The sequence below is a fragment of the Protopterus annectens genome, chromosome 8.part1 (assembly GCF_019279795.1).
Source record: "Protopterus annectens isolate FY-2018-M chromosome 8.part1, PAN1.0, whole genome shotgun sequence".
Classification (NCBI taxonomy): domain Eukaryota; kingdom Metazoa; phylum Chordata; order Ceratodontiformes; family Protopteridae; genus Protopterus; species Protopterus annectens.
In genome coordinates this window covers 498168634-498193666 of record NC_056742.1, presented here as the reverse complement: position 1 = coordinate 498193666, position 25033 = coordinate 498168634, and the positions used below count along the sequence as shown (strand labels likewise).

General features: G+C 42.6%; 1 protein-coding gene across 1 annotated transcript in view; it reads right to left on the bottom strand.

The window, feature by feature from the left end:
- Window positions 1-23185, bottom strand: part of LOC122810165 (cadherin-3-like) — a 1031939-nt gene extending 1008754 nt beyond the window's left edge. The window contains exons 1-2 of the mRNA XM_044081643.1: window positions 22911-23185; window positions 22305-22428 (exon numbers count right to left, since the gene is read on the bottom strand). Of these exons, the coding sequence (XP_043937578.1) occupies window positions 22305-22428; window positions 22911-22976 (190 nt within the window). The 5' untranslated portion in view covers window positions 22977-23185. The remainder of the gene's footprint in view (window positions 1-22304; window positions 22429-22910) is intronic.
- Between the last annotated feature and the right edge of the window lie 1848 nt (window positions 23186-25033).

Genomic DNA, 25033 nt, shown 5'->3' with positions numbered 1-25033 from the left:
CACCACAAAAAAAAAATAAAATTAATAATAAAAATATATATCAGTGCACCGCACAATCCCAGCTCTCAAGGCAAAATAACCTAACACACTAGTAATAGGTGTTCGGCGCACTGATGTTCCACTCACTAGGCTGGACAAGCAGAAGGCTACTGTTAGCTGCCTGTCGGGAGCCACCACATAACAAGCACTCAGGTCACTCCAGAACAAATACAAATATGACTGTCATTGTTCACATTGGTGAATGACCAGAGACATACCCTCCCTGGACTACATGGAGACATGGAAGAGCTCTCTGATCATGTAGCACAGGCTGGTATGAACCTGACCCTGAGTAGCATCCTACCCTCACCAAGAATGATACCTCAGTATAGAGGTGATCAATTTCAACAATTGACTAAGCTTCTGGTGTCATTCAAAGGGGACACTGTCAGCCTGGGACAGACCTATTAGACAAGCTGTGTTGCTTTGCAAGAGACTGCTTGCACCTGTCACCCCTAGGCTTTTGAATACTGGCCAAGGCTCTTGCTGCCCCCATAGTGCTTTTTTTTTTTTTTTTTTTAAGACAAGGCTCAAAAGTCAAACCCACCTCTGTAAACAGCACAATTAACAAAAAACTGAGGGTTATGCTACAACACCAGGAGTTTAAATCTCAAAATGCACGTGCTCCAAGCACTCCTCAGTAGAGAGGGCGTAGACATCTGTGCAGTAACAGAAACCTGGTTCAAGGCTCCAGAGAGCACCCCAGCACTACTGGGGTGTTAGAAAAATATGTATTAACATGTGTATAGTGCTTATTATAAGCAAGTAAGATTAACACAATTTTATTCTATTAGTTCTGTTTGAAACTGCAAATATGCTTTTCTGAAATTGTGCTTTGACACTGCAAGATGCACTCTGACCTAGTTTGCTAGCACAGCAAAATACAGGTTTATGCCTTTGGAAATGTACTGAGAAGCAGGTGATTATCTGCTGGGTCAGGAAATTAAAGAATGTCTTCTGTAGATCCATTCATTATGGACAATAAGCTCTGTTCACGGACTTGTAACATTACATAGAAAGTTATAACTGACCGGTGGTCGTAAAGGCCATCCCATTTACTGAAAAATCTTTAAGCTTTGTAGAGTCAGCTAAAACTGTGTGAAAACCATTGTAAAGTAACAACTTTGTGAACTGGTGATCTGCTACGTCAGTCGTAGTGGGCAAGGTCTTGAAAGAAAGGTATATTAATTTGACACTTCCTGATTTTAGTTAGACAAACTATCTGCATTTTGTCTCCTTGCGCAAGAATAAAGAAACCTGAACTGAACCTTATGCTGATTGGTCTTTTGAAGTATTTTCCTTTAACATTTTTTGGTCCTTTCAAGAGCCAGAAGCCTCCACTTAGCCTTGGATCAGATGGGCCAGGTGGCATGAAACTGCGCAGGGAAGATACCACATCTGTTCTTCTTGTCCAAAAGACCTCAGACTGAATTGCCGTGCAAGAGGCCAGCCACTTTTCTGATCTACGACTGAAGGCGGGTTTCGTTTGAACAGTGAGTGACCAATCGCTGAGGCTCAGGTAGGGTGAATCTACTTTTTTCTGTTTTAGATCAGGGACTTGATTGTATTTGTTCCGTTAAGAATTTGTTAAAATTCAGTGACAAAGATTGCCATCTTGTCATAGATCAGGGAAGCAGAATAAGTAGGCAGGTAGTCTGAAGAGACTATAAACACTTGTGGTACCACATAAGGGTTACGTAACATTTAAAAATCAGAACAAAATGGATAATACGTGCACAAAAAGACCCCGAAACCAGTTAATCGAAGATGCAAAATATATGCAATCACAACATGCTGATAATGTTAAATACTATACAAAATGGATTAGCAAATATGAATTTGATGGGAGATTAGAGAAATCCTCGCTTATACAACTAAAAACAGATTCCAAAGGTAGTGTTAAAAGACAGTGCAAATTGGGAGTTCCTCAGGCACACAGGTGGATTGAGGAATTTAAACCGAAGGGAACAAAATAGAAATTCAAAAGCAATGTTTTTAGATGGAGAAAAACTTATAGCATCGGCCCCTCCGCCCCCTCCAGTTCCGGTTCCCTTACCGGAATATGAAGCAAATGAACAAGCTGCCCCACCTCCACAATATCCAGCTATTTCTACAAAACCAAAACAGTTTGTTAGAGATCCTATCGAAACTAGGTCTCAAACATGTAATTTGAGGGGGGATATTGAATTATATCAAATAAATGGAAATTCACAGGCTATGAGTGAAGAGATGTCCACTCAGAAGTACCAAATCCTCTGGCAGGACCCAACTCTCCTAGTATACAGAAAGTGGACACCGGAAGATATCCGGAAAGCCACAGAGGGAATTCCCCATCCAAAAGTTAATTTTAGAAAGTTCTTAGAAGTCTTACAAGGCATGAGATTAAGCTATCACTTAAAATGGAGAGGAAGTAGAAAGAGTGGTCAGACAAATAGTTGGTCCAGATTGGCACATGATCAGTGGCAACTGGAATCCCTGTGATGCTGCACTTAAGCCCCTCCCACAGAGCAGCGCAGAATTAGACAGAGTGAAAGGTCTGAGACCGAATCTGAGAAATGGAAGCCTAGGGCAGACTGGACTTGCATTAATGCATCCAACAAGAAAGTGAAACTGTTAAGACAGGTTTCCAGATTGCTAGAATGTTTTAATAACCATTGTGGAATGCAAGTTCCTGAAGACCAGACAAGATTCCCCATATGAGCAGCAGCTAAAGAATGCATTTTTAAAAGGCAGTATTGCACCCATAAGCAGTTCCATTACAAAACATATGTTAGACCATCGTACAAGCAGATTACAATCACTGCTTGAATATGCTTAGACATGCCGAAAGGCATTTTAATAAAAAGAAAACCCAAGTATTTGCTGTAGAGGATGGAGAAGTTTTAGTACAGTCCGGACAAAAAGAATGCCCAGGGAAACAAACTGATCAGCGATCAGAGGACTTTGAAGGGAGAAAAGAGGTGAATGCTTTAAAATGCGGTAAAAAGGAACACCTAGCAAAGGATTGCAAGAAAAATAAGGCAGCAGCAATGGAGGATAAAAATGACGAGAGAGGACTAACTATATGAAAGTCAAGAATCACTAGATAGGAATAGAGAAGGGACAAATGAAAATGTGATAGAAGAGATAAGAGGGAGTACAGGAAACTACAGATAAGAAAATTAAATACTAGACCTAGCCTTATTGAGTTTAGAGCTCTATTCGGCTGACAACCAGAAATTACACTTATGGTAGAGGGGAGGGAAGTCAAATTTCTGTGCGATTCAGGGGTATCACGAACCCTGGTACACCCCTCCAAACTACCAGAAAATTTGGAATCACGTGATTTTACACTAGTGAAAGCAGCTAATTGACAGCTGTATTGGGAGCCTCTCTCCCATAACATAACAGATCCAGTTTCAGGATCAACTCAGAAAAATAAAATCGTTTCTGCAAAATGCCCAGTGAATCTTTTGGGCAGAGATCTTATACAACTATTTGGCATAGCAGTAATTCCAACTATGCAGGGTATGGAAGCACAGCGACAAACTAATACTTTTTCAGTGCAAACGGAAGGTGAGACATTTTATTGTTACAGCCAGGATTTGGTTAGGACTGGTCCTGGAGCAATTACTGAAGAGTTAATGAATGTAGCTATCAGTAAGTTCCCATTGATATACACCTGTTGCACTATCCTCTATTATTGCAATAAACCTGGACCTGACAAAGGATATGAACAAGAATTGTTTAAAAATCGTGCAGATTGGCACTGTGTAATCTGTACTGGGATATGAAAGTAAACAGTGTAGTTAGCTGTTCATTACCCCAGGAGTTCTTTGCACTTTAGTTACCACATGTTAATTTAACTGAAGAGAAAGATTTAAAATAGGTAAATCTGGGAGAAAAAGTTACCAAATGGGAAAAGCAGACAGAATCGGAACCATCAGAACAGGGAGTTCAAAGACAGAAACTGAACTGGCCAACACAAACACATCCAGCTGTACACTTGCAGTCTAGCAAGGACAGCTGAGAAATCCTCTTAGAAGAGGAAGAAAAAGCCTTAGACATACCAGAAACTCTGGTCAACAGGAAAATCAGACGTAGGACTTATTCGCACAGCAGGACCAGTTACCATCACGCCAAAAATCAGCATTTAGACAACAAGAGAATACCCTTTAAGAAAAGATGCGAGGCGGGTATTAAACCTCTCACAGCAGCTTTACTTGAGGGAATCTCCTGATTCGCCATGTAACACCCTTATTCCCAGTTAAAAAAGCAAACTGAGAATGGCATATGGTCCAACATTTACAAGCTGTAAATGACGCAGTAATTTCAAGAGCACCTACACAGTGCCAGATCCACACACCTTGTTGGATGATTTAAAACCTAACACAGAAGTATTTTTCTGTGGTAGATATTAGCAATACGTTCTTTAATACCGATACACCCTGACAGCCAGTATTTGTTTGCATTTACATTTCAGGGGAAGCAGTATACATATATGCGATTACTAAAGGGATATTGTGAAAGCCCAACAATATTCTCGCAAGAGATGGCAAGTAGTTTAGCGGGATTTACCCCGCCGAGAGGTAGTCAAATTTTACTATGTTGATGACATCCTGCTGGCTGCTCCCACCCAGCAAGATTGTAAGGAAGATACTGTAGCATTATTGAAATTTTTGGCCGCTGAAGGACAGTCAGCAAAAATAAATTGCAGCTTTGGAGAAAACAAGTTAAATACCTTGGATATGTAATATCCAAAGATGGCAGAACATTAGATGACAGAAAAATAGCGATCTTACAAGCACCAAAACCTACAACCAAGGAGGAAATGTCCTTCCTGGGTACAACTAATTTGTCGGAGCTGGATCCCAAACTATGCTTTGTAATCTGCACCATTAACCAACTTGATTTTTTAAGAAGCATATAGCAGCACAAGATTTAGTACAATGGACACCAGAAGCAGAATTAGCTTTCTGTAAATTGAAGCAATTGATAGTTCGGTAATCCTAACACTAATGATGATGCTATCAAACGTTTTTTCCAACCTTGTAGATTGCAAACAAGGTTATATGACATCGGTGTTGACTCAACAGCATGGGGACAAGCAATGCCCCATTGCTTATTATTCATCACAACTGGACCCAGTGGCACGGTCACTACCCCACTGTGTACAAGCAGTAGTTGCAGCTGCAAATGGCAGTGCAGGCTTCAGCCTCAGTGTTATTCCACCCTCTCGCAATCATTTTACTGCAAGAAAAATTAGCACATCTTTCTTGTATGACTATATTGCTGAGTCAACCTCACATGAAATTTGAATGATGTACAACTTTGAATCAGTCTACCTTGCTCCCAACTCATGCAGATGGCACACCTCATAGCTGCCTGCAGGTAATTGAGCAAAAGACACTGCCTAGAAAAGACCTCACGGATGTTCCCTTGGATGATGCCGAGGTGACATTACGTGGACAGCTCATGGAAAAAAAAAAAAAAAAAAAAAAAAAAAAAAGTCCTACAGGACACAACCTAACAGGCTATGCAGTAGTTTGATACGGAGATTGTAGAAGTAAAATCCTTGCCACACAGCTTATCTGCACAAGCAGCAGTTGATTGCCTTGACACGGGCATGGACCTTAGCAAAAGGCAAAAAAGAGTGAACATTTTTACAGACCGCCAGTATGCTTTTTCTACTGTACATGTTTTTGCACAGCAGTGGAAAAATTGAGGAATGGTGACATCTACTGGCAAGCCGATCATGCACAGTTTTAGATTTGTTAGAATCTAGTGGCCTCAGAAAGTAGCTATTTGTAAATGCATAGCTCACACTAAACAAGATAGGATTTCAAAAGGCAATGCGAGAGCTGACAGCTGCAAAGCAAGCAGCCTCAGAAGCATTTCTTTTGAATGAGGAATTAAAACCTTCTGAGATTTTAGACTTAGAAATGTTGAACAATGCAGACACTTGCTACACGAGCTAAAAAACAAGTGGGAAAGACGAGGAGCAATTCAAGAAAGGGCGGTACATCTCCAAAGAGGGAAAACCAATATTACCATCTAATTTAGATATGCAGCTTTATTGAGCCATGGGCAGTGCCATGTCTCAACAGGGGGGGATGGTACAGTTAGTAAACCGGGTATTCACTACGTATGGATTTACAAACTATACTAAAAAATTGCCTGTCATGCCACACTTGTAACAAACATCATGCACAAGGGGCATTAAAGCCCAAGCGAGGGAGTTTCCCTACACCACCGTATCAGTTTCATACTATCTGCATGGATTTCATAGAATTGCGCAAATGTGAAAATAAAAGTACTGCCTTGTCATTGTGGATATGTTCTCCAAATGGGTGGAGGCCTTTCCGACCAGTAAACCAGATGCAGCCACCGTTGCAAAGACACTAAAGAAAGGGTTCCTAGATTTGGCATACCGAAAAGGATCTACAGTGACAATGGTACACATTTTGTAAACAAAAACTATAAGACAGCTGAGCCGGTATTTTGGGATTTCTTTAAAACACTGTGCATATCACCCTCAATCTGCAGGGTTAGTAGAGGTGCACAATGGAGTTTTAAAGAATAAGCTTAAACTCATTGATACGCAAAAGAACTGGGTGCACTATCTGCCCCTGGCACTGTTGAGCATGAGAACTGTTCCGAATGCAAAAGGACTGACCTTTTGAAAAGATTTTCGGAAGAGCTTATTATATACCTCAGGGGAAACCTCTCATGCCTGCAGACCAGGAAGCATATTGACACTTAGAGTATGAGGAGTATGCTGAATAACAAACCTCTTTTACAGGCTAACACAGGAGGACTATGATTAACCAAGTTAGATGACTGCAAACTGGGAGCCATAATTGACACTGGCTGACACGGACATCCTACAAAAGGACCTTGCTGAGGTGGACACCTAGTGTCAGTCATGGCCTCAAGCTAAATGCCAAAAAAATAGTCAACCCATTTGGGAAAACAAAACCACAAATTACCACATAGGTGGTAGCCCCCTTAATACAGAAGAGATATGGGAACCCAGACAGATGGTAATCTCCTTTGACAATCATATTACCAAAGTAGTTAGGAAATACTTCTATGTGGCCCATCTAATTACTAAAGGGTTTGCATCTAGAAATGAGATTAGTGCCCCTCTAGTCACTCAGACCCATCAGAGAGTTCGATGCCCCATTTGGGATGTACCTCACAAGACACCAACAGCTGGAGAGACCACAAAAGCACCTCACCAAGAGGATTACTGGCTTTAAACATATGTCCTATGCAGCCTGACTGAAAACTTCGGCTGTACTCAGTGGCATATCGCTTACTCAGAGGTGATCTCTGCCTGACTTACAAAGCCACGTCCATCTCAGAACTGGACATGCTCCACCTAAAGAAATCCAAGTCACTGCGAGCCATGCGCTCTAGTGAGCTAAACCTTGCCACAATAAACAGAACATGCTGGAGGGACAGATTCCTGTCAGAGAATCCCCATCCTTTGGAACAAAATTCCAAACTACATTAGGCAGAACCCCTCACCAACTTGAATAACCTTGCCGAGTGGATGGGGAACAGAGAATACACCCCTGGGATCACCTCATTGGCTCTGCTTGACAGAGCATCAGTTAATCAATGGGGCAGTGAAAGCAGACACTCCGGCTAGGCTTATAAATGCCCTCTGGCAGATAGACGACAGGGTGAGAATTGTTCGGTACTAGGCTAAGTGCCTAGTTTGCCATCACCATCTAGTCATGCTTCTGGAAATGGGAGGGGGAGCAAAAGGAAATGGACCATTTGTAGACCACAGCATCCACCACATGTGTAACCAATGGGGGGGGGGGGGGCACTAGGACATTTGTAATTTGAAGGAGAAAGTTACTACACTGCCTTAACCCAACTTGGACTAGAACTATTCATTATTCACAAGGTACAGACCTGTTTCCAAGGAGGAAACAGACTCTGGAACTAAATTAAACAAATGAGGCATGCTGACCCAATGCCAGACTCCAGGCTTCAGAATAACCCCCCCCCACCCTCCATTTATCAATTTACTAGACCACAGCAGTGTCGCTTCAGTGGACAGCTACATCTTAAGTGATCAGGAACCTTAAAGGCCTGCAACATCCGTACCTGCATAATTTTAAGTTCTGACTTTGTAAACAAGCCTCCAGAACTACCTCTTTTTAGGAACAGGCCAGTACTGGAGATATATACAGCAAGACTGAAGTTGAGGGGGGACTAAAATGCTGAAATTAAGACCATGAAAACAAACTGCGCCAAGGGTCAAGACAAGTGCACTGAACAGAACTGAATGGATGCAACCACTGCATGCAATGAGGTAGTCTTGCAAAGTATAAAGGGCAGCGACAAATTAGCAGCCTGTAAAGATGAGAAAAAAATACATTCACATGAGATCACACCAAGCAAGTCGATTTGAGCAGATTGCCCAATGTCTTCCCACATCAAATACATCACTGCAGATGAAATGAGGATCCACATTTAGTAACGGGAAGATTAGTAGCCTCTCCTGATCTTTGTTACTATGGGCATACACTTACAACGGCAGATTGGTAGGGGTGTAAAGGACAGACTCCTGAACGGATAAGCTCCTATCCAGATGTGTAAATACCTCAAAATACACCCTTACCAGGGTCAGCAAAGAAGTCATTAGACCACATCCTGATAAAGGACAAACTGCACAACAGCCTTCTGAATAAAATTTTGATTCAACTTTGAGTAGGTCTTTAGCACTGAAGAGAAATGTTTGTTCTCATAGGACCACTTGGGACAGCTCCCTGCAGGAGGCTTTGACAGATTTTCCCCTGCCACTCGCTTCTGATGAGGCTGGGATAAAAGACTGTCTGCGAAGAGTATGAGCACCTGACAACATTTCCCAGACTCATTTGACCTTTTTTTTTTTTTTTTTTTCAAATCAGCCCCACTACCAAGACTGTAGCAGTCAATACATCAGGTATGGGGAATATCCAAGACCCTTAACCTTCAGGTCCAAGACCCTAATGTAACCTTTTCAAGGACTTTCCTGTTACTGCATGTCCTGCAGGCTAGAAGCAGACACTCAGCAATAGGGATCTTGCATTCATGTGTGTACACAAATACGAAGAGTGGACCCAAGATTAATGTGCACACACACTATACACCTATTGTGCAGACTGCTTCGAAAAATCAAAGAAAAAGGTTATGCAGTATTATGACAGAGGCTCAACTTATTATGATTGGGTCTCAGATGAGCACACAAATCCACTATACAACATACAATGGAGTGCGCTTCAGCAGCTTTAGAGCCTTTTGCAGGGATTCGTTAGCAGTGCACAGATCACTGGTGCAAGCATGGACAGGTGTGCATGAGAAGCACAGTTGCCAATTAAATATGTAAGCCTGCAAATTGCCCAACTGCCCTTGCTCCAGCCCAGAGCAAATGCCAGTAGCCATGCTGAAGTAATACAGTGCTGGTATAAACATGCAGAGAACAGAGTCTGCACACAAACCACCACAAATAGGGAAACCCAAATGCATAAGACAGGGGAAGCCTAAATCCATTCAAGTGCACAAGAAAAGTTGATTCAATTGTAAGAGACAAGAGTGAAATTGTGTACATCCTGTAATATCACTGGCATAGTCATATTAGAGAAACTAGGCAGTAAAATGCTTAGAATGAACAAATGGCAATTACACAGGCATATAGGTTACAAATATGTTTTATACGTACTGAAGTACCAATACCAGGGCAATGTGAGCATTAACTTTAGTCCACAGTTTAAGGACCATTTGAACTGACCACACATCTACCGACTGCGGAAGCACTGAAGTTGTGGCAGCAACATGCAGGTTAGTAAGGCCATAAGATGAGAACAACCCAAATCAATGTAGTGCAACCGACAAGGATCCGCTTTAATAGAAGTGTCACATTGAAAACCATAGTAAATGAAATCAAACTGGTACAGACTCAAAGATAAGGAGGAGGTACCAACCGTGGAAAAATGCACCATGAAATGCCTGAAGAGTCAGTTGGAGGCAGTCTACTAGCATGTATGGTGTGCAAGAATGTCAGTGTTATACCTACAGACTACATTCTGACTACACACAACCCCTAGGAGATGCAATGAAATTTCAAGTGAGCCCAATGTCAGTATTGTGAAATTACAGCTGTTGTAAGCACCAATTCACATTATAGGTGTGCGCCAAGCAGCTGAGACTATGCACACACTATTACATGTGTAATACCTGCTGTTGACAAAGGTAATGCAGCCTGCTAAAGTACACCTCTGAAGGCAGTATACCATACACCATGTTGGAAATTAAAACTTAAGCTTCGTACAAGACATCTATAACACATTGACCACAACATGCAACACCTCAGACAGGCACAGCAGTATCAGGTAAGTGAACTGTAGAAACTTTACATACATGCATACACTAGCCTGTCACAATGCTGGTATCTGTGCAGACTTCAGCTCCATTAGGAATCCACTGCCAGATGCAATGCTGCCAGAGACCAATTCTCAGAAGCTTCTGCCACAATGAGAAAAATATTCCATAACACTGATTACTTATGGTGCTTTATGCATTCCACTTGGTTTGCATATACTAGACATGCTCAATTTTTTTTTTTATTTTACGTTTACTGGGAAAGTCCAACTAGACAGGTTCATTATCAGAGGCCCGGGGAGAAGAGCTCCGGTAAAGTACAGTACAAAAGATACAATATGGTAAGATAAGAAGAGCATCACAGCAAGCAGATTTATACAACTGAGTATACTTAACAGAAATAAACTATTTTAAAATCTATCAAAGAAAGTCAATACATTAGAATATACATTCATGAAATTTTTTTTGTAGGGTCACAGTATCATAAGTATTGCAATTGCTTACTGATCATCACCTATCCAGCCCAAAATCTTAAAATATGGTCAAAGTATAACAGGACCCATGTTCCATCAGTAAGCATAACAAACACCAATCTACCAAGCAATTTTTGCATGTAACCACTAGGTTACAAACTATGGGTTTAACATGTGCACTGTAAGGCCATTTCTTTTTGGCCTCTGCACAGATGGTGCCACACTTCATACGACATTTGCCATAAAAACACTATTAAGGGAGTGCACAACTTTCCAGCTGTATTTAGAGCAAGTCAAACTGTATGTAAAACACAAACATCCTTATACAGCACACTGCTGTAATTTACATGACATTTGGGTGATGTGCTGTGACAGACAAGACAGCACCATATGATCAAATGCATACTAGTTGCACATCACTCATTTAAAGTGAAGCAAAGGTGGTGTCACGTCAAGGTGTACGGATTAGTTATAAAATCTATAAAATACAGATCCAGTGAATTGCCACCCATGCAATCCTGAAAGTTCATCAAGAATCACCAAGAAATTCTTGATTTTGGAATCCCTGACCAGACTGATTTGACGTCTAGTAGTTGCCTTGCACAATATACTTTTGACAGGTGGCAGCACTGCACACTTGAAGGTAATTCTCTTTACATATGGGCGAGAGATTTGTGCATTAAATGACAATAGCAGTGAGACCTTTAATGTACACAAAAAAAAAAAAAAAACAAATGTGCTTTAATAATCTTCCAAATGTTAAAGATTTGGTACACAAAACCTTAGTTGGTTCATGAGACCAAAGTACCGCAAGTCAATAGCTGAACAGTACACTTCACTACAAGTTTGACCACATAGCCAACAGGTTTTTCCTCATTGGTGGTGCTGCAGTATCATTGTCGCCTCACAGTAAGACGCCGTCTGGTTCGATTCTCAGCTAGAGCATCTTCTGTGTGGAGACCTGCGTGAATGGGCGTACCTTCATTGAAGGCTGTGCATCAGGGCTGGTAACTCTGCATGTAAAAAACTACCAATCATTAGCAGACCGGAGTTCTGCTGTGGCAGACCTAACTGGGAAAAGCTGAAACAAAACATTTTGGCCCATGTTAATATGACCATTGTACATATCTACAGATGTCCACATTGGCACAACCTCACCAACACTAGAAGAAATATCGATTTGTCTTCCATCCCCTATTGTACAATCAGAGATGCTCTTATACCAAGCAGGAGGTATAAACACTTTGCTTTTCCCCTTCTAAATTTGAAGTACTTTTAGTCCCAAAGTCCTTTTGCACACGAGACCACCACCCCCCCCCCCCCCCCAAGACAGAGCTGCCATTTCAAAAACAGAAATTAAAGTTTTTGACATGATGGCCTACCTTGAAAATTTATGCCTGGGACATGGTGGGTTTGAGTATTTTGCATGTGTAGGAAAAAAAAAAATCTTTGGGGGCCCCCATCATCTTGTAGGCAAGGTGCAAACTTTGGTTATAGCAAAGCCAAAAGACCCTCTGCTAGCTGCCGCAGACCCACTGCAGTGTTTAATCATGCCAAGCTTTTCATAGCTATTTTAGCAAACAGACTATCCAAGCATAAGCCCTCACTGGTACATCCTGACCAAGAAAGCTTTATTCAGGGATTCACTATTGAAGGAAACCTTAAAATGGCCCAGTTGATGAGGCACCTCTTACTACAGATCCCTCTTATAGGTACAGATGCAGAAAAGCTTTAGAAAAGGTCAGTAGTCCCATCACGGGCTCCAATATCCTACACCTGGTCATTACCAACATGGGAAATAGATGCTCCACACCTATGGTCACCCCCTCGTTAGTAAGGTCTGACCATAAGCTAATCACCCATAATATCCACATCCCACCCACCAGTAAGGAGACCTCTATAAAAAACTTCTCCAAAGCAAACTTCATGCTACTAAAGTCAGAAGTGAAACTTCATGACACCCATGCAGACAGGAGCTGAAAATTAAGACTGCTGAGTCCTACACTAAGGCACTGTATGAGCACATGCACTCGTGTATGAATCATGCCATCCCAAACAGAACCAAGATGCTTTCCTCTGGGGAAAAAAAAAAAAAAAAAAAAAGCAGATCTGGTGGTCCTCTGCCATAAACGAACTTAACAAAAGGAAGAAACTGTTGCAGAAGAGCAAAATCCCAAGATGCAAAAAACTCCCTTACCAGCCTCAGTAAGAAACTGAGATACTTTACATCTTTAGGGAGGTTCTGACAATGAAAGCCAGACACTATCACAATAAGAGTGGCAACACCATGAAGTTGTGACCCAAGAAATGGAAGAAAAACACCACAAATTTTCCCCTCAGAGGGAAAGTAATGACCTTTAAACACAAGAGCCAAAAAAACACCAGTCCCCCCCCAAAAATGTTTACATCCTTGCCTGAATGGGAATTCGTTATACACAGCTTACAGTATTTTCTGAAGGACTGAGAAACTTCACCCCCCAACTGAAAACAATGGTACAGAAATCCACAGAGAATCAAATTCAGAGCTCTCTTCAGAGGCGAGATCATAACCCTCCCCCCACCCCCAAATCCCCATGCCCACCCTTCCACACAAACCTTCCAGTGGGGTTCCCCAACAGGCTTCCAAAATCCTTAAGTTTCAGATTTTGCTTCATCTCTGTCCTGTCCCTTCTAACCCCCCCATGGAAAATCAGATTATTACAGTCACCAATAGACTGGTATTGCTTGTCGATATAAAGCCTGCTCCAAAATTTTCCACCAATTCTATTAAAGAGTTACCCGGCCTAATTTTAGCCTCCCCAATTTGTCTCAGATTCTTGAAGCAAGAGGTGAAAGCTCAAGACATATGGAGAAGGGAGATTTGTCACATGTAGCACACAACCAGAAATTGCTGCAAGTCTCTTGGCACTGGCAGCCTCCCTGACCAGTTTTCAGGGTTTTCGTAGGACTTCCACTTCTTTGCAACATCACTGTCGTCCCATATTTTCTCCACTTTTTTATGACAGTCTTCACGGTGTTCCATGGTATATCCAATGTTGTGGAAATTTTTGTACAATTTTTTTATGTATGTATTATTTAATGTTTGTTTGTATTTACCAGGCTGTTTATATCTTCAGCTTAATGTCTTTTGCCTGAATAGGAATAATTTTTACAACCTTTTGCTTGATTAGTGACACATCAGTCTTTGCTGACTGGAGATAGTGGGAAAAAAAAACACTATTGTGACCTCTTTATATCGCAAAAACCTAGCATTTTAACAAGGGTGCGCACACTTTATATCCACTACATAATTGCAACGGGAAGTTGAGACAATGGAACGTACTTTTTCTGAATTGCTCAGGATTGTAAGGTAGTCTTGAGATTTTGAAGAAAATGTTTTTGGTTGTGGAAAAAAAAAAAAAAAAAAAAGAGGGAATGAGTAAAGTATATGGGATTGCATTATGTAATCATGTATACAAGTAAAAAACCCTTTTTTCAGTAGCTGCCATGGGATCTTTATATCCACCCGAGTTACCACCAACTGGGGATTCAGTTTTAAACATCTCATCCAAAGGATGAGATCTGTAAAGTTTTCCCAAACCTATTCATATTACCTCATCACTTCCGCGGTGGTGCAGCAGTAGCGTTGTTGCCAGTAGCGTTGTTGCCTCACAGCAAAAGGTTCTCCCCTTCGAACCTCGGCTTGGGTTGGGAGTGCCTTCTGGGTGGAGTCTGCACGCCCTCCCCACAGTCGAGTGGGCGTTCGAAACACCTGCAATGAGCGTGCCTTCGTTGAAGGTTGGGCATCGGGCTGGCAACTACACACCATGAAAGCCAACTGCCAATTATTAGCGGACCAGAGTTCTGCTGTGGCAACCCCTAACTGGGAAAAGCCAAGAGACAAACATTCATATTACCTCTTCATACCTGCTCCTCACCAGCTGCAACAGGGCACGTACAGTGCTCCGCTTTCTTTATACAGTCCCATTTTCATTTCGTATCAACCTGCAGTGTTGAACTGAAACTTCCCACTCTTTCCACAGCATGTGTTTCACTTCAAACTGCCTACAACTCTATTCCCAGATTTAGCTAGAGGATTTTACACGGCAAATTATTTTATCTTCTGCTACATTTATTCTCTCACCATACCTTCCCCACTTTGTTGGGGCAACTAGAGCAAACCTTCCCTTGCTCAACTTACTTTTCTCCCCCCAAGGTTTTCCTGCACTCTACTTCCACACTCCACCAGCAACTTTCCTCATTTCTTTATTGGGGTGCTAGAGCTCTGAGTAATTGCTTTTACTGCTGTATTCCCTCAAATCAACTCTTTAGCATGGTCTGTTGACCTTTGAGACTTCTCTGTCCACTGCTTACAGATGACTGGCAACTGTGGTTTGAGCTGTGGGCTGTCAAGCCATTTGCCAGTCTAGAATAACCTCTTACTCGTACTGCCATACCCATGTGGGCCTAAAGAGTCCTCATATCTTGTTTTATCTGTCCCAGTATGTGCATTCAAGTCATCCATAATCAATTCACAGTCTTGCAACTGCTGTCAAAATGCACTCTTTCCTGTCACTATCACAACCCTGGTGTGGGGCCTAGGATGAGATGAATACTGCCCTCTCATTACACTGGAGTCAGAACAGAATTGGCGACAAAACTCATGGCAATCTCACTGCCTTCTGAAGCACCTCTCACCACAATTCTCACACTGCTAGCCTGTCGTCCTCAGTAGTAGGCTCTGGATCACAAGCCAAGTGGCTTTGCTGTATTGCCCTTCAATGGACCCAGTGCAGTACAAAAGGGAAGTACTCCTACTCAAAGTTTTGAGTGAGGACTGAACCAGTACCTCATACTGCATGTGAAGGAAATCCTCTGTTGCTGTTCAGTTATCCGGACCCCTGATCCATTGTACAACACCCTGTACAACTTGTGATCAAAGAACATGTCATGGGGTCTCATTCTTCCTGCATCAATCTGTGTAGGATGGTACCCAGTGTTAACTACATACACATCATATATAACCCAGCCACAACAGACCCAAAATAAAATTCCCTATTAAAATTTGCCTCCTCAGTCCCTCTTCAAAACCCCCCTCTGCTTCCAATCAACCTACCACCTTCAGTTCTTGTGCACATACCACATAACCTGTGCATAAACAATGAACTGGAGGGATTTAAAGTTGCATCACTAAATTTGTATTTTAGTTTAGAATGAAGTACCAGCTACCTTCCCCAATCACACACCGCTGAACTACTGAAGAGCAAGCAGCAAGTCTATCCACAAGAGAACATGCACGTGGGTTCACACTATGTTCACTGAACATACATGCAAGATACAGGCTTCATATTCACTGAGCACTGAACTACCGAAAAACAAGTGACAGTATATACACAAAAGAACGTGCACGAGTTACACGCTTCATACTCACCAAGCAGACAAACAAAGCATTCTTCTAGTGGATCATGACAAACAGCACAGAAAGGATCCCCTGTATATTAGGGCTGCAATAGTACTAGAACAGGAGATGGGGAGGAGTTGTACCAAGTAAAGCAATATTGAAAGAAGTTTAGGGATCTGGGGGGGGGGGTGACTACTCAAAAACAAAGGCTCAGTAGGATAATGTACAGACTGTCAGTCAATGCAGCATTACTGGGCATAGTTGTGTGGGGTACAATTTGGAGATGTATCCTTTATCCAGGTAAAGGACTCTACATCTTCATGGTTTGCATCTTAAAGCCTTCAAGAAACAAAATCTTGAAAAGTAAAAGGCGATTATACTTGGCAGAACAATTTTACTCTTCGACCGAGAGAAAGCCTCACTAGCATGAGGGTGTTGGCATTCTACAGACTACCGCAGCATTCTTTACTTGCTGTTTACACCCACGGGGAGGGGCAGTAGCATCCAAGTACTGGACATTTAATACACTAAGCTCTTCTGGCTTCAGGGACAGGATGGGCTACAAAGTTTTAACTGTCCAGTTTAAAGCAACCTATTTAGGGACATTCCTCATCACACAAATTCCTTTAGGAGAGTGGGGTTCAAGCACAAGAACCAAAATGTTTATATCAGCTGGTCCTATTCCTAGCAGACAAGAGCAGTTAATACTTACGGTCAGAATAATTTGTAGTCAGCCATATTAGACAGACAGTAGGCAACTTAAAACTCTGGGGTTTTGCATCCTTTTCAGAAAGGATGTGTAGACAGACTTCAAGGTAGAACAGCAATGTCATTTAGAAGCTGGAGAAAGATAGGGCCAAGGGCTAACCCTTGTAGACTCCTGATCCAAACTTAATCATTGCCTGCTTAACTTAGGAATGAGTGCCAATCTGTTAAATCAGTGCAATAATGCAACTATATTCAGTGTGCTTGTCTGTTTCTATAAACGTGTGTATAATCATGTTAATGCAACCTCTTTGGCCCTCTACAAAAAGGAACTTTGATGATTGGATGGGAGATAAATCCACCCCAGGGATCATGTCAGTCACCCTGCTAGACATAGATCCAGGAAGCATCCTGTGGGAAGAAATAGCCAGGGAATTATGGCTAGGCTTGTATAGACCATATGAACATATGTATTGTATGCACATAGTCCAAAGAAATCATTTTGCTCCGTTCACACTTGTGTGAATCTGAGTGAGTTTACATTAGCTACTGTACTTACATGTTTGGTTAGGAATATGCAATTCTGACATTTGCCTGGGAAAGTGACTGACCCTATGCCCCTTTTCCGTAGAGGCCCGAGGAGTGAAGTATTATACGGCATAAATGTTTACAGCATAACAGTACACACACACACACACACACTGATTGGATTCCCACTTGTAGCACCAGAGTTTAAAAAGGTGTTCCTTACAAAAAAAGGCAATAAAATTGGTTATTCATCTCTTTCCAATACATAAGAAATTCCCCATTTAGAGGGGAAATAATGGCAATTTACATGCTTATACAAGCCTAGCCTGCATGCTTGTTTTAGTTAGCCTGGTCTAGCTGGCCAGAAGGTTCCATCATGTAAGCAGTTCACTTAACCGCACCGTTCGTTAGAGCCACCAACCGCACCTTAAGGTGTCCCAACAAGCCTGGTGCTGCACATCATATTGTGGGGCTCTTTTTACAGAGTAGGGGTCATACTGCATGGCTCTTTTTAAAGAGTAGGGGTCATACTGCAGAAATATTCCATTGGCTAGTATTTCTACTTTACTAGAAAGGATTCTTTTCCATCCCTTTTGTCAACATAGAACAGCAGCTTGTGTCCTGCAGCTTGTGTCCTGTATTTGCTGGTCCTCTTGGGAGCATGACAAGAGATGTGGGCAGATTCTTGCTAGGACGAGGCATGTAGGGTGATACCGCGTTTCATAGGTTGATACTAGGCTATCTGCCCTAGGGCATTTATAAGCCTAGCCAGAGTGCATTTGGCTTTCGCCACCTTTTCAGATTGATTGACTGTGCCTCTATATAGTAGGTCACAGAAGGTGGCCCTTTAAGGTTAGTTTACATCTGTCAAGCAGACACACAGAAGAGATCCCCAGGGGTAAACTTACGATCTCCCATCCACTCGAGATTTCTCTTGAACAGGGTCAGTGAGGGGCTCTGCCCAACATGGATTGGGATTTTGTTCCAGAGTGAGGGGAGCCTCTGATACGAATCTGTCCCTCCAGCATGCCCTATTTATTTCTGTGCTGAGGTTCAAGTCCCTGGAGCGTGTAGCTCCAAGGGATTTGGATTTCCTAAGGTGAAGCATGTCCATTAATTCTGGGTTGGACATGGCTTTATACATCACACAGACTGCCTCTGAGTAGGCGGTACGCAACTGAGCAGAGCTGGAGTTTTAGCTGAACTGCATAGGGCATCTGTGAGCCCCTTGGTGAGGTACTTTTGGGGTCATTTTCATTGCTACAGGTGTTGGGCAAGGTAAATCCCAAATGGGGCATTGTATTCAATTATGGGCCCAATAAGTGATGAGTAGAGGGGCACAATGACCTCTCGATCTAGATGTGAACCCTTTTGGGATAAGGTGGGCTATATAGAAGGTCTTTCTAACCACTTTGGCAATGTGATTGCTATATACTTGGGTCCCCAATTACTTCTGTAAGTGATTACCACCTAAGCAGTAATTTGGGCACTTTTCCCAAAGGGGATGACTATGCACTTTTTGGCATTTAGCTTTAGGCCATGGCTCTGGCACCAGCTATCCATCTGAGACACCCTTTTGGAGGATGCTTGTCTCAGCCGGAGAGTCGATTACAGCACCCAGTTTGCAGTCATCTGTGAACTTGGTCAGCTAGTCTACCCGTGTTGGCCTGTACCTCAGAAATATATACCGAACAAGAGAGGTCCCAGGACTGAGCCTTGTTGGACGCCACTTGTAACTGGTTTAGAGTCTGACATTCCTTGGCAATGCTTCTTGGTGTTAACACAGCAGATATATTTGACCACAATACCAATGAAGTACAGACAAATGAGAATGTATGCTTTATGTTTTAAGAAAGCCTCATTAGGCAGAGTTCAATTTTAGAAGGAATACATCAAGGTAATTTTATAAAAAGATACAGAAAATACTTCTGATGCAGGTACTCAAATGTTAAGAGGAGCAGCAAAGGCCAATTCGTCCCTTGGTTAGGGCAGTGAATCACTCCTGGGGTGATCGGCTGCCCACAGAGGAAACTGCTCTTCTGCATAATAAGGAAGGACAATAGTAAATGGCAGCAAATGACAGCCCCTATTAAATCATGTTTGCATAGGTTCATAGGTAGGTACTAGGCTATTGCCCTAGGGCCTGTATAAAAGCATAGCCAAACAGTACCCTGGCTTTTGCCACCCAAGAAAATTATTTTCCTGTGCCCCTGTCAAGCAGAGCCAGAGAAGTGACCCCCGGGGTGAATTTCCCCATCTCCCATCCAATCAAGACTTTTCTTGGGAGTGCTAATGAGGAGCTTTGCTGGATACAGAAGCTAGTTTGTTCCAGAGTATGGGAAGTCTCAGGGACAGAATCTATCCCTCCAGCATGTTCCGTTTATTGTGGTGACAAGGTTTAGGTCCATAGAGCATTTAGCTTGGAGGGATTGGGATTTCTTTAGGTGGACCATGTCCAACAGCTCTGGATTTGACATAGCTTTGTATGTTAGGCAGCAATCGCCTGCGAGTAGACTATATGCGACAGAGTAAAGCTGGAGTTTTGAGAGTCTTGTGTAGGGCATCTGAGGCTGGTAATCCTCTGAGGTACTTCTGCGGCCTTTCCAGTTGTAGATGTCTTGTGGGGGTACATACCAAAAGAGGCTTACTCCATAATGGGGTCTAATGAGTGTGTGATGTACACAATCACAGGGCACACAGGGGGTCACCTTACAAGGAAAGCATATATTTATACCCACTGTCACATATCAGATGAAACAAATAAAGTAACGCTATTGGGGACAAGTATATCAGCATTCCGCGTGTAAAGGGCAGCAAGCTGGCTTGACAGATTTCTCTGCCTTTCCCAGCAAAGCAACATTTAGGCTGCTGTAGACACAAGTGGAATGGCTGTGTATTCAGTAGGGATGCCATTATATTGACAAGATTAAGCCTACGAGCTATTCACTAGTCTTGTGCAACATGACATTTACTTGCACTAGGTAATGGCACTGAAAGCCAACAATCTAGGGATTGGTTACTTCACAAGTGTTAAACACAAGTTCCAACAGAATATGCAGTGACAGACGACTCCTCTGGCAGATTACAGAGGAAGGCAGTACGGCAGGGTTATGGCACCTAAAGAGAAGTTACTAGCTACACCTACACCTACCTAAAGAGAAGTTACTAGCTACAACTCACCAGTATAAGTTTTGCGCAGAGAAGAAAATACTGAAATTGTTACAAGAATTGGCAGGATTGTTGAACTTCACCTGCAGAGTGATCCCTCTGGACAGCATACATGCTGAAAGAAGCGGCATTAAGAGGCAGGATACTTAAAAGATGCATTGCAGCACTTCCTCTCCAGGAGTGCGATAACAAATATACGGTCCCAGTTTTAAGTATAGGTTCATAGGTAGATGGTAGGCCATCAGCTCTAGGTACAAACCCAGCCAAAAAGGTACCCTGGCTTTTGCCACCTAAAAAAATTATTTTCCTGTACCATTGCTGAGCAGAGCCACAGAAGTGATCCCCGAGGTGAATTTCGTATTTCCCATCCAATCAAGATTTTCTTGAATAGTACTAATGAGGAGCTTGGTTTGATGTAGATTGGTAGTTTATTCCAGAGTATGGAAAGTCTCTGGGACAGGAATCTATCCCTCCGGCATGTTCTGTTTATAGCATAGTCTGACAAATACTGCACCAGTTTTTTTTACTCTGACAAACAAATATCTTATAATGTGTGTAAATGTATAATGCTAAAATTATTCTGTGACTTATTCTGACAAAAATTGCAAGTTTCATGTAAGCTTAAGCTGTGCCTGAAAAGTGGTACAGTAGGATTAGTGCCCTCTACCCTGATCAAATACAAGTACGTTTTACTGTACAGCTTCCGTTAAAAGGGAGGGTAGTTTACTCCTACTCAAAGCCCAAGAGTGCTCCAACTGGAGTTCCAGTCTGTAAAGCCCCCTAGACAAAAGTTTTTATTTAGTGCCATTTGGATGCATTTAATTTATACATGTAAAAGGGCTCTAACCGGGCACCTAAATAAGTGTGTAAGACAGTATGAGATTTCTTATGACAACACTTATGAAATCAGAATCTAGTCCCATTTATCCCCTTTTCAAATACCCCTTTTACTTGGAGGTACACAATAATTTCATGGCTGCTTATATTGGGAAAGTGTTCACGTTAATAAAACAGTCAAGCGGACCACAATAAACGTACCCCACCAATGCCAACCCTCTGGAGCGTGTAATGATCCTTCTGCAGAGCAGATTCACACGGTGCAACACTGCGGTCTGGAATCCGGACAACATACAGATTAATTATTAACCCCGGTAAAGAAAGTCCCTTACCAAATGAACAGGCCATGGCGGGGGAGGAAGAGATAAGACAATACAAACAAATGAGTAACACCAACCGTTTGTCACTACAGAGGCCAGAAAAAAGTGCTGTGAAAGAAACTAGTTCATGACGTAACCAAACTAGTTTCGGTGCACATTCCTAGACCCCCCCCCCCCATTTCAGTGATCAAGTGAACCCACAAACCCACACGAATGTACAGAGCAAACAACCCAAGAAACGCGCAGAGTGAAACGGAAAAACCCTTTCCATGAAAATAAACTCAGTGCAGAATCACCGTTCACACAATATTAAAGGTGCGCCGGATACAATGTCTCAGCATCAAAGCAAACGAGTCCAGCTCCCAGCTAATGTTTGCTCCCGCAGGGCATCACTGCTCAAGACAGGGTGCCCTGCGGAAACAAAAAGAGCTGCAACAGGTGGCAAGCACGTCCGTGCCAACAGACAACAATGTAACAAATTAAATCTTTCCTTACCTTTCCCCAGGACCGTGCTGTGAGACAGGGGCGTGCTCTTAACATGAAATCGGTAAGAGCTAGAAGAGAACCCAGGTCGACACGACACGTTCGTTGGAACATCCACACAGCACACTCTGCAAAACTTGAACAAACAAACAGAGTCAGTATCAGAAATAAGAAAAAAGCAGCGAAACAGTGGGTACAGACTCTGCAGCAAACTGGGTTTTATACCCCCCCCTCCTCCCATCGGTGGATCAAACTTCAGGCAATGGAAGGGCTGCAGCACCGGCCATTACACACTTATAATCACATACAAAAACAGTCATTACCGGGGGTCCCCGGGGCAACTGGGAATTGTAGCTACTACCGTTATATTTAGTAACCCCAGTAATAGTAACCGTTTAAAACTATTTACTTACAGCATTCACGTCCACTATTTACTAATGACAAAATCACAACAGAAGTCAAGCAAACGAAGGAAACTAAACAAAACTCGTTAACCTTACAACCCCTCCCCGCAAAAAAAGAAATAACGGTTTGCATGCAAAGTTATCCCCTGCTCACAAAGCAGCAGCTTTAAGATTTCCACACGCATCATACAGGGCGCACACCGCTTTTACTTACCTGCAAGGTGAAAAGCAAGACCACCGCACAAAGCGGCAACAGGTATCCCACTGAAGCGACCCACATTGGCCCCAACAACCCCTTCCAAGCTTGAAACACCCTGTACGGACAGTGCAAAACAAAAGCGCCCAGACGAACAACTTACACCCGCCGAGAGATACTTTGTTGCATAATCACGCTACTCTCCGTTACTGCGCGCACAAGTAAACCTCGAGGCAACAGGTACTCAGGGGAGCAGCTCCACCCTTCTTCTGCGCGATGTTCGGGAAACCCCACCCACTGACGCGCGCAGGTGCTCCCTCAGCTCATTGGCTCGAGGCCTTCATTTTTGCCCTTTTTCTTTTTTTTTTTTTTAACCACCGCCCCTGGCAGGGGCTTGGAGGTATGATGCGGTGGGTAAATTTTGCAGGTGCTCACTTTCTTCATTCGTGTGCCTTTAGCCAGTTCACTGTTGCATTTTCTAATGGGACATGCAGCCTTTTTTTTAAGTGACACTGTTTTTCCAATAACTTTCTAATAAACATGGGAATCTTGGAGCCTTTGTCCCTGCTTATAGGGAAAACAAAGCTACAAAGCGTTAATTGAATAAACCTCAGATGGTTAAGTCACGTACCCGATGAAACGTAATCTGAATATTGACAAGTGAAAAGCTAAAATCTAACTAGTGACAGCCAACAGTGCAGGTAAATGTGCTTACAAAAGGTAAGTAGCCAAGCGCTCATGTGTACCTGCTGGGTTTAATAAAGGCAGACGTTCATCGTACTATGACTGCTGCAGCAAACTTGGTTATATCTTATCAAGGATAGTACAGTTGTGAGAGTTGAACTTAACCGTAACAGCTGATGTTTCAATGATCGCTGCTCTACTAGTCTTAGTTATATGGGTTATATCCTACCAAGCATACAACAGCCGGACACCTTCCAAAGCTTCAGGGCACCTTCCGCTCACCCAAACCATTCAGGCATCTTGAGCCGAGCTGACTAAAAGACTAGTCTGGGGGTGAAGCACACCCCCCTGAGGCTTCTGAGGATTGATGTCCAGCATGTGCTTTTCTTAGCTGCTTGGGCAGATAACTTCCCTTTGCGGAAAATGACTTGCATATTCCCTTTTAGTTGTTTAAACTACGATTTTGTGAAAAACTACTTTAAAGCTATGGAAAAAAGTATTGGGAGTGACTTATCAGGTTACTTTTACACAGTGTTAAATGGGAATGAAGTTTTATTTTTTGGTAAAAAGTTGTTAGAAACTGTTTTTTTTTTTTTTGTGGAGAAACTGGAGTTACTTTATTTTTGTGAGCCTGTACTAAACCCATAAGGCAAGCCACCACACAACCCAACATTCTGGTCACTGATAACTCCATTGTGAAACATGCCAATGTCCCTCTCACCTGTCTGAGTAAGGAAAAGGTCACAGTCAGTTGATTATTAGAAGCCAGGATCCACCATATTATGCACGCACTCAGGTCAATGGAACATAAGTACCAGAATGACTAGGTCGTAGTCCATGTGGGTGTAAATGTCCTGATAAGTACCTCCCTATGCTATACGAAGAGAGATCTCATGGAATTCTAAGAATATGTGTCCCAGGCTACTATCTTCTTCTTCTTCTTCTTTCGGCTGCTCCAGTCAGGGGTCGCCACAGCAGATCAACGGTTTCCATTTCTTCCTGTCCTCTGCATCTTGCACTGTCACATCAACCACCTGCATATCCTCTCTCACCACATCCATAAACCTTATCTTAGGCCTTCCTCTTTTCCTGTTACCTGGCAGCTTCATCCTTAGCATCTTTTTTCCCAATATACTCAGCATCCCTCCTCAGCACATGTCCAAACCAACATAATCTTGCCTCTGGCTTTGTCTCCAAACCTTCCAACCTGGGCTGACCCTCTAATATACTTATTCCTAATACTGTCCATCCTCGTCACACCTAGTGCAAATCTTAACATCTTCAACTCTGCCACGTCAAGCTCTGACTCCTGCCTTTTTGTCAATGCCACTGTCTCCAAGCCATATAACATAGCTGGTCTCACTACCCCCTTGTAGACCTTCCGTTTCACTCTTACTGGTACTCGTCTGTCACAAATCACTCCTGACACTCTTCTCACCCACTCCATCCTGCCTGTA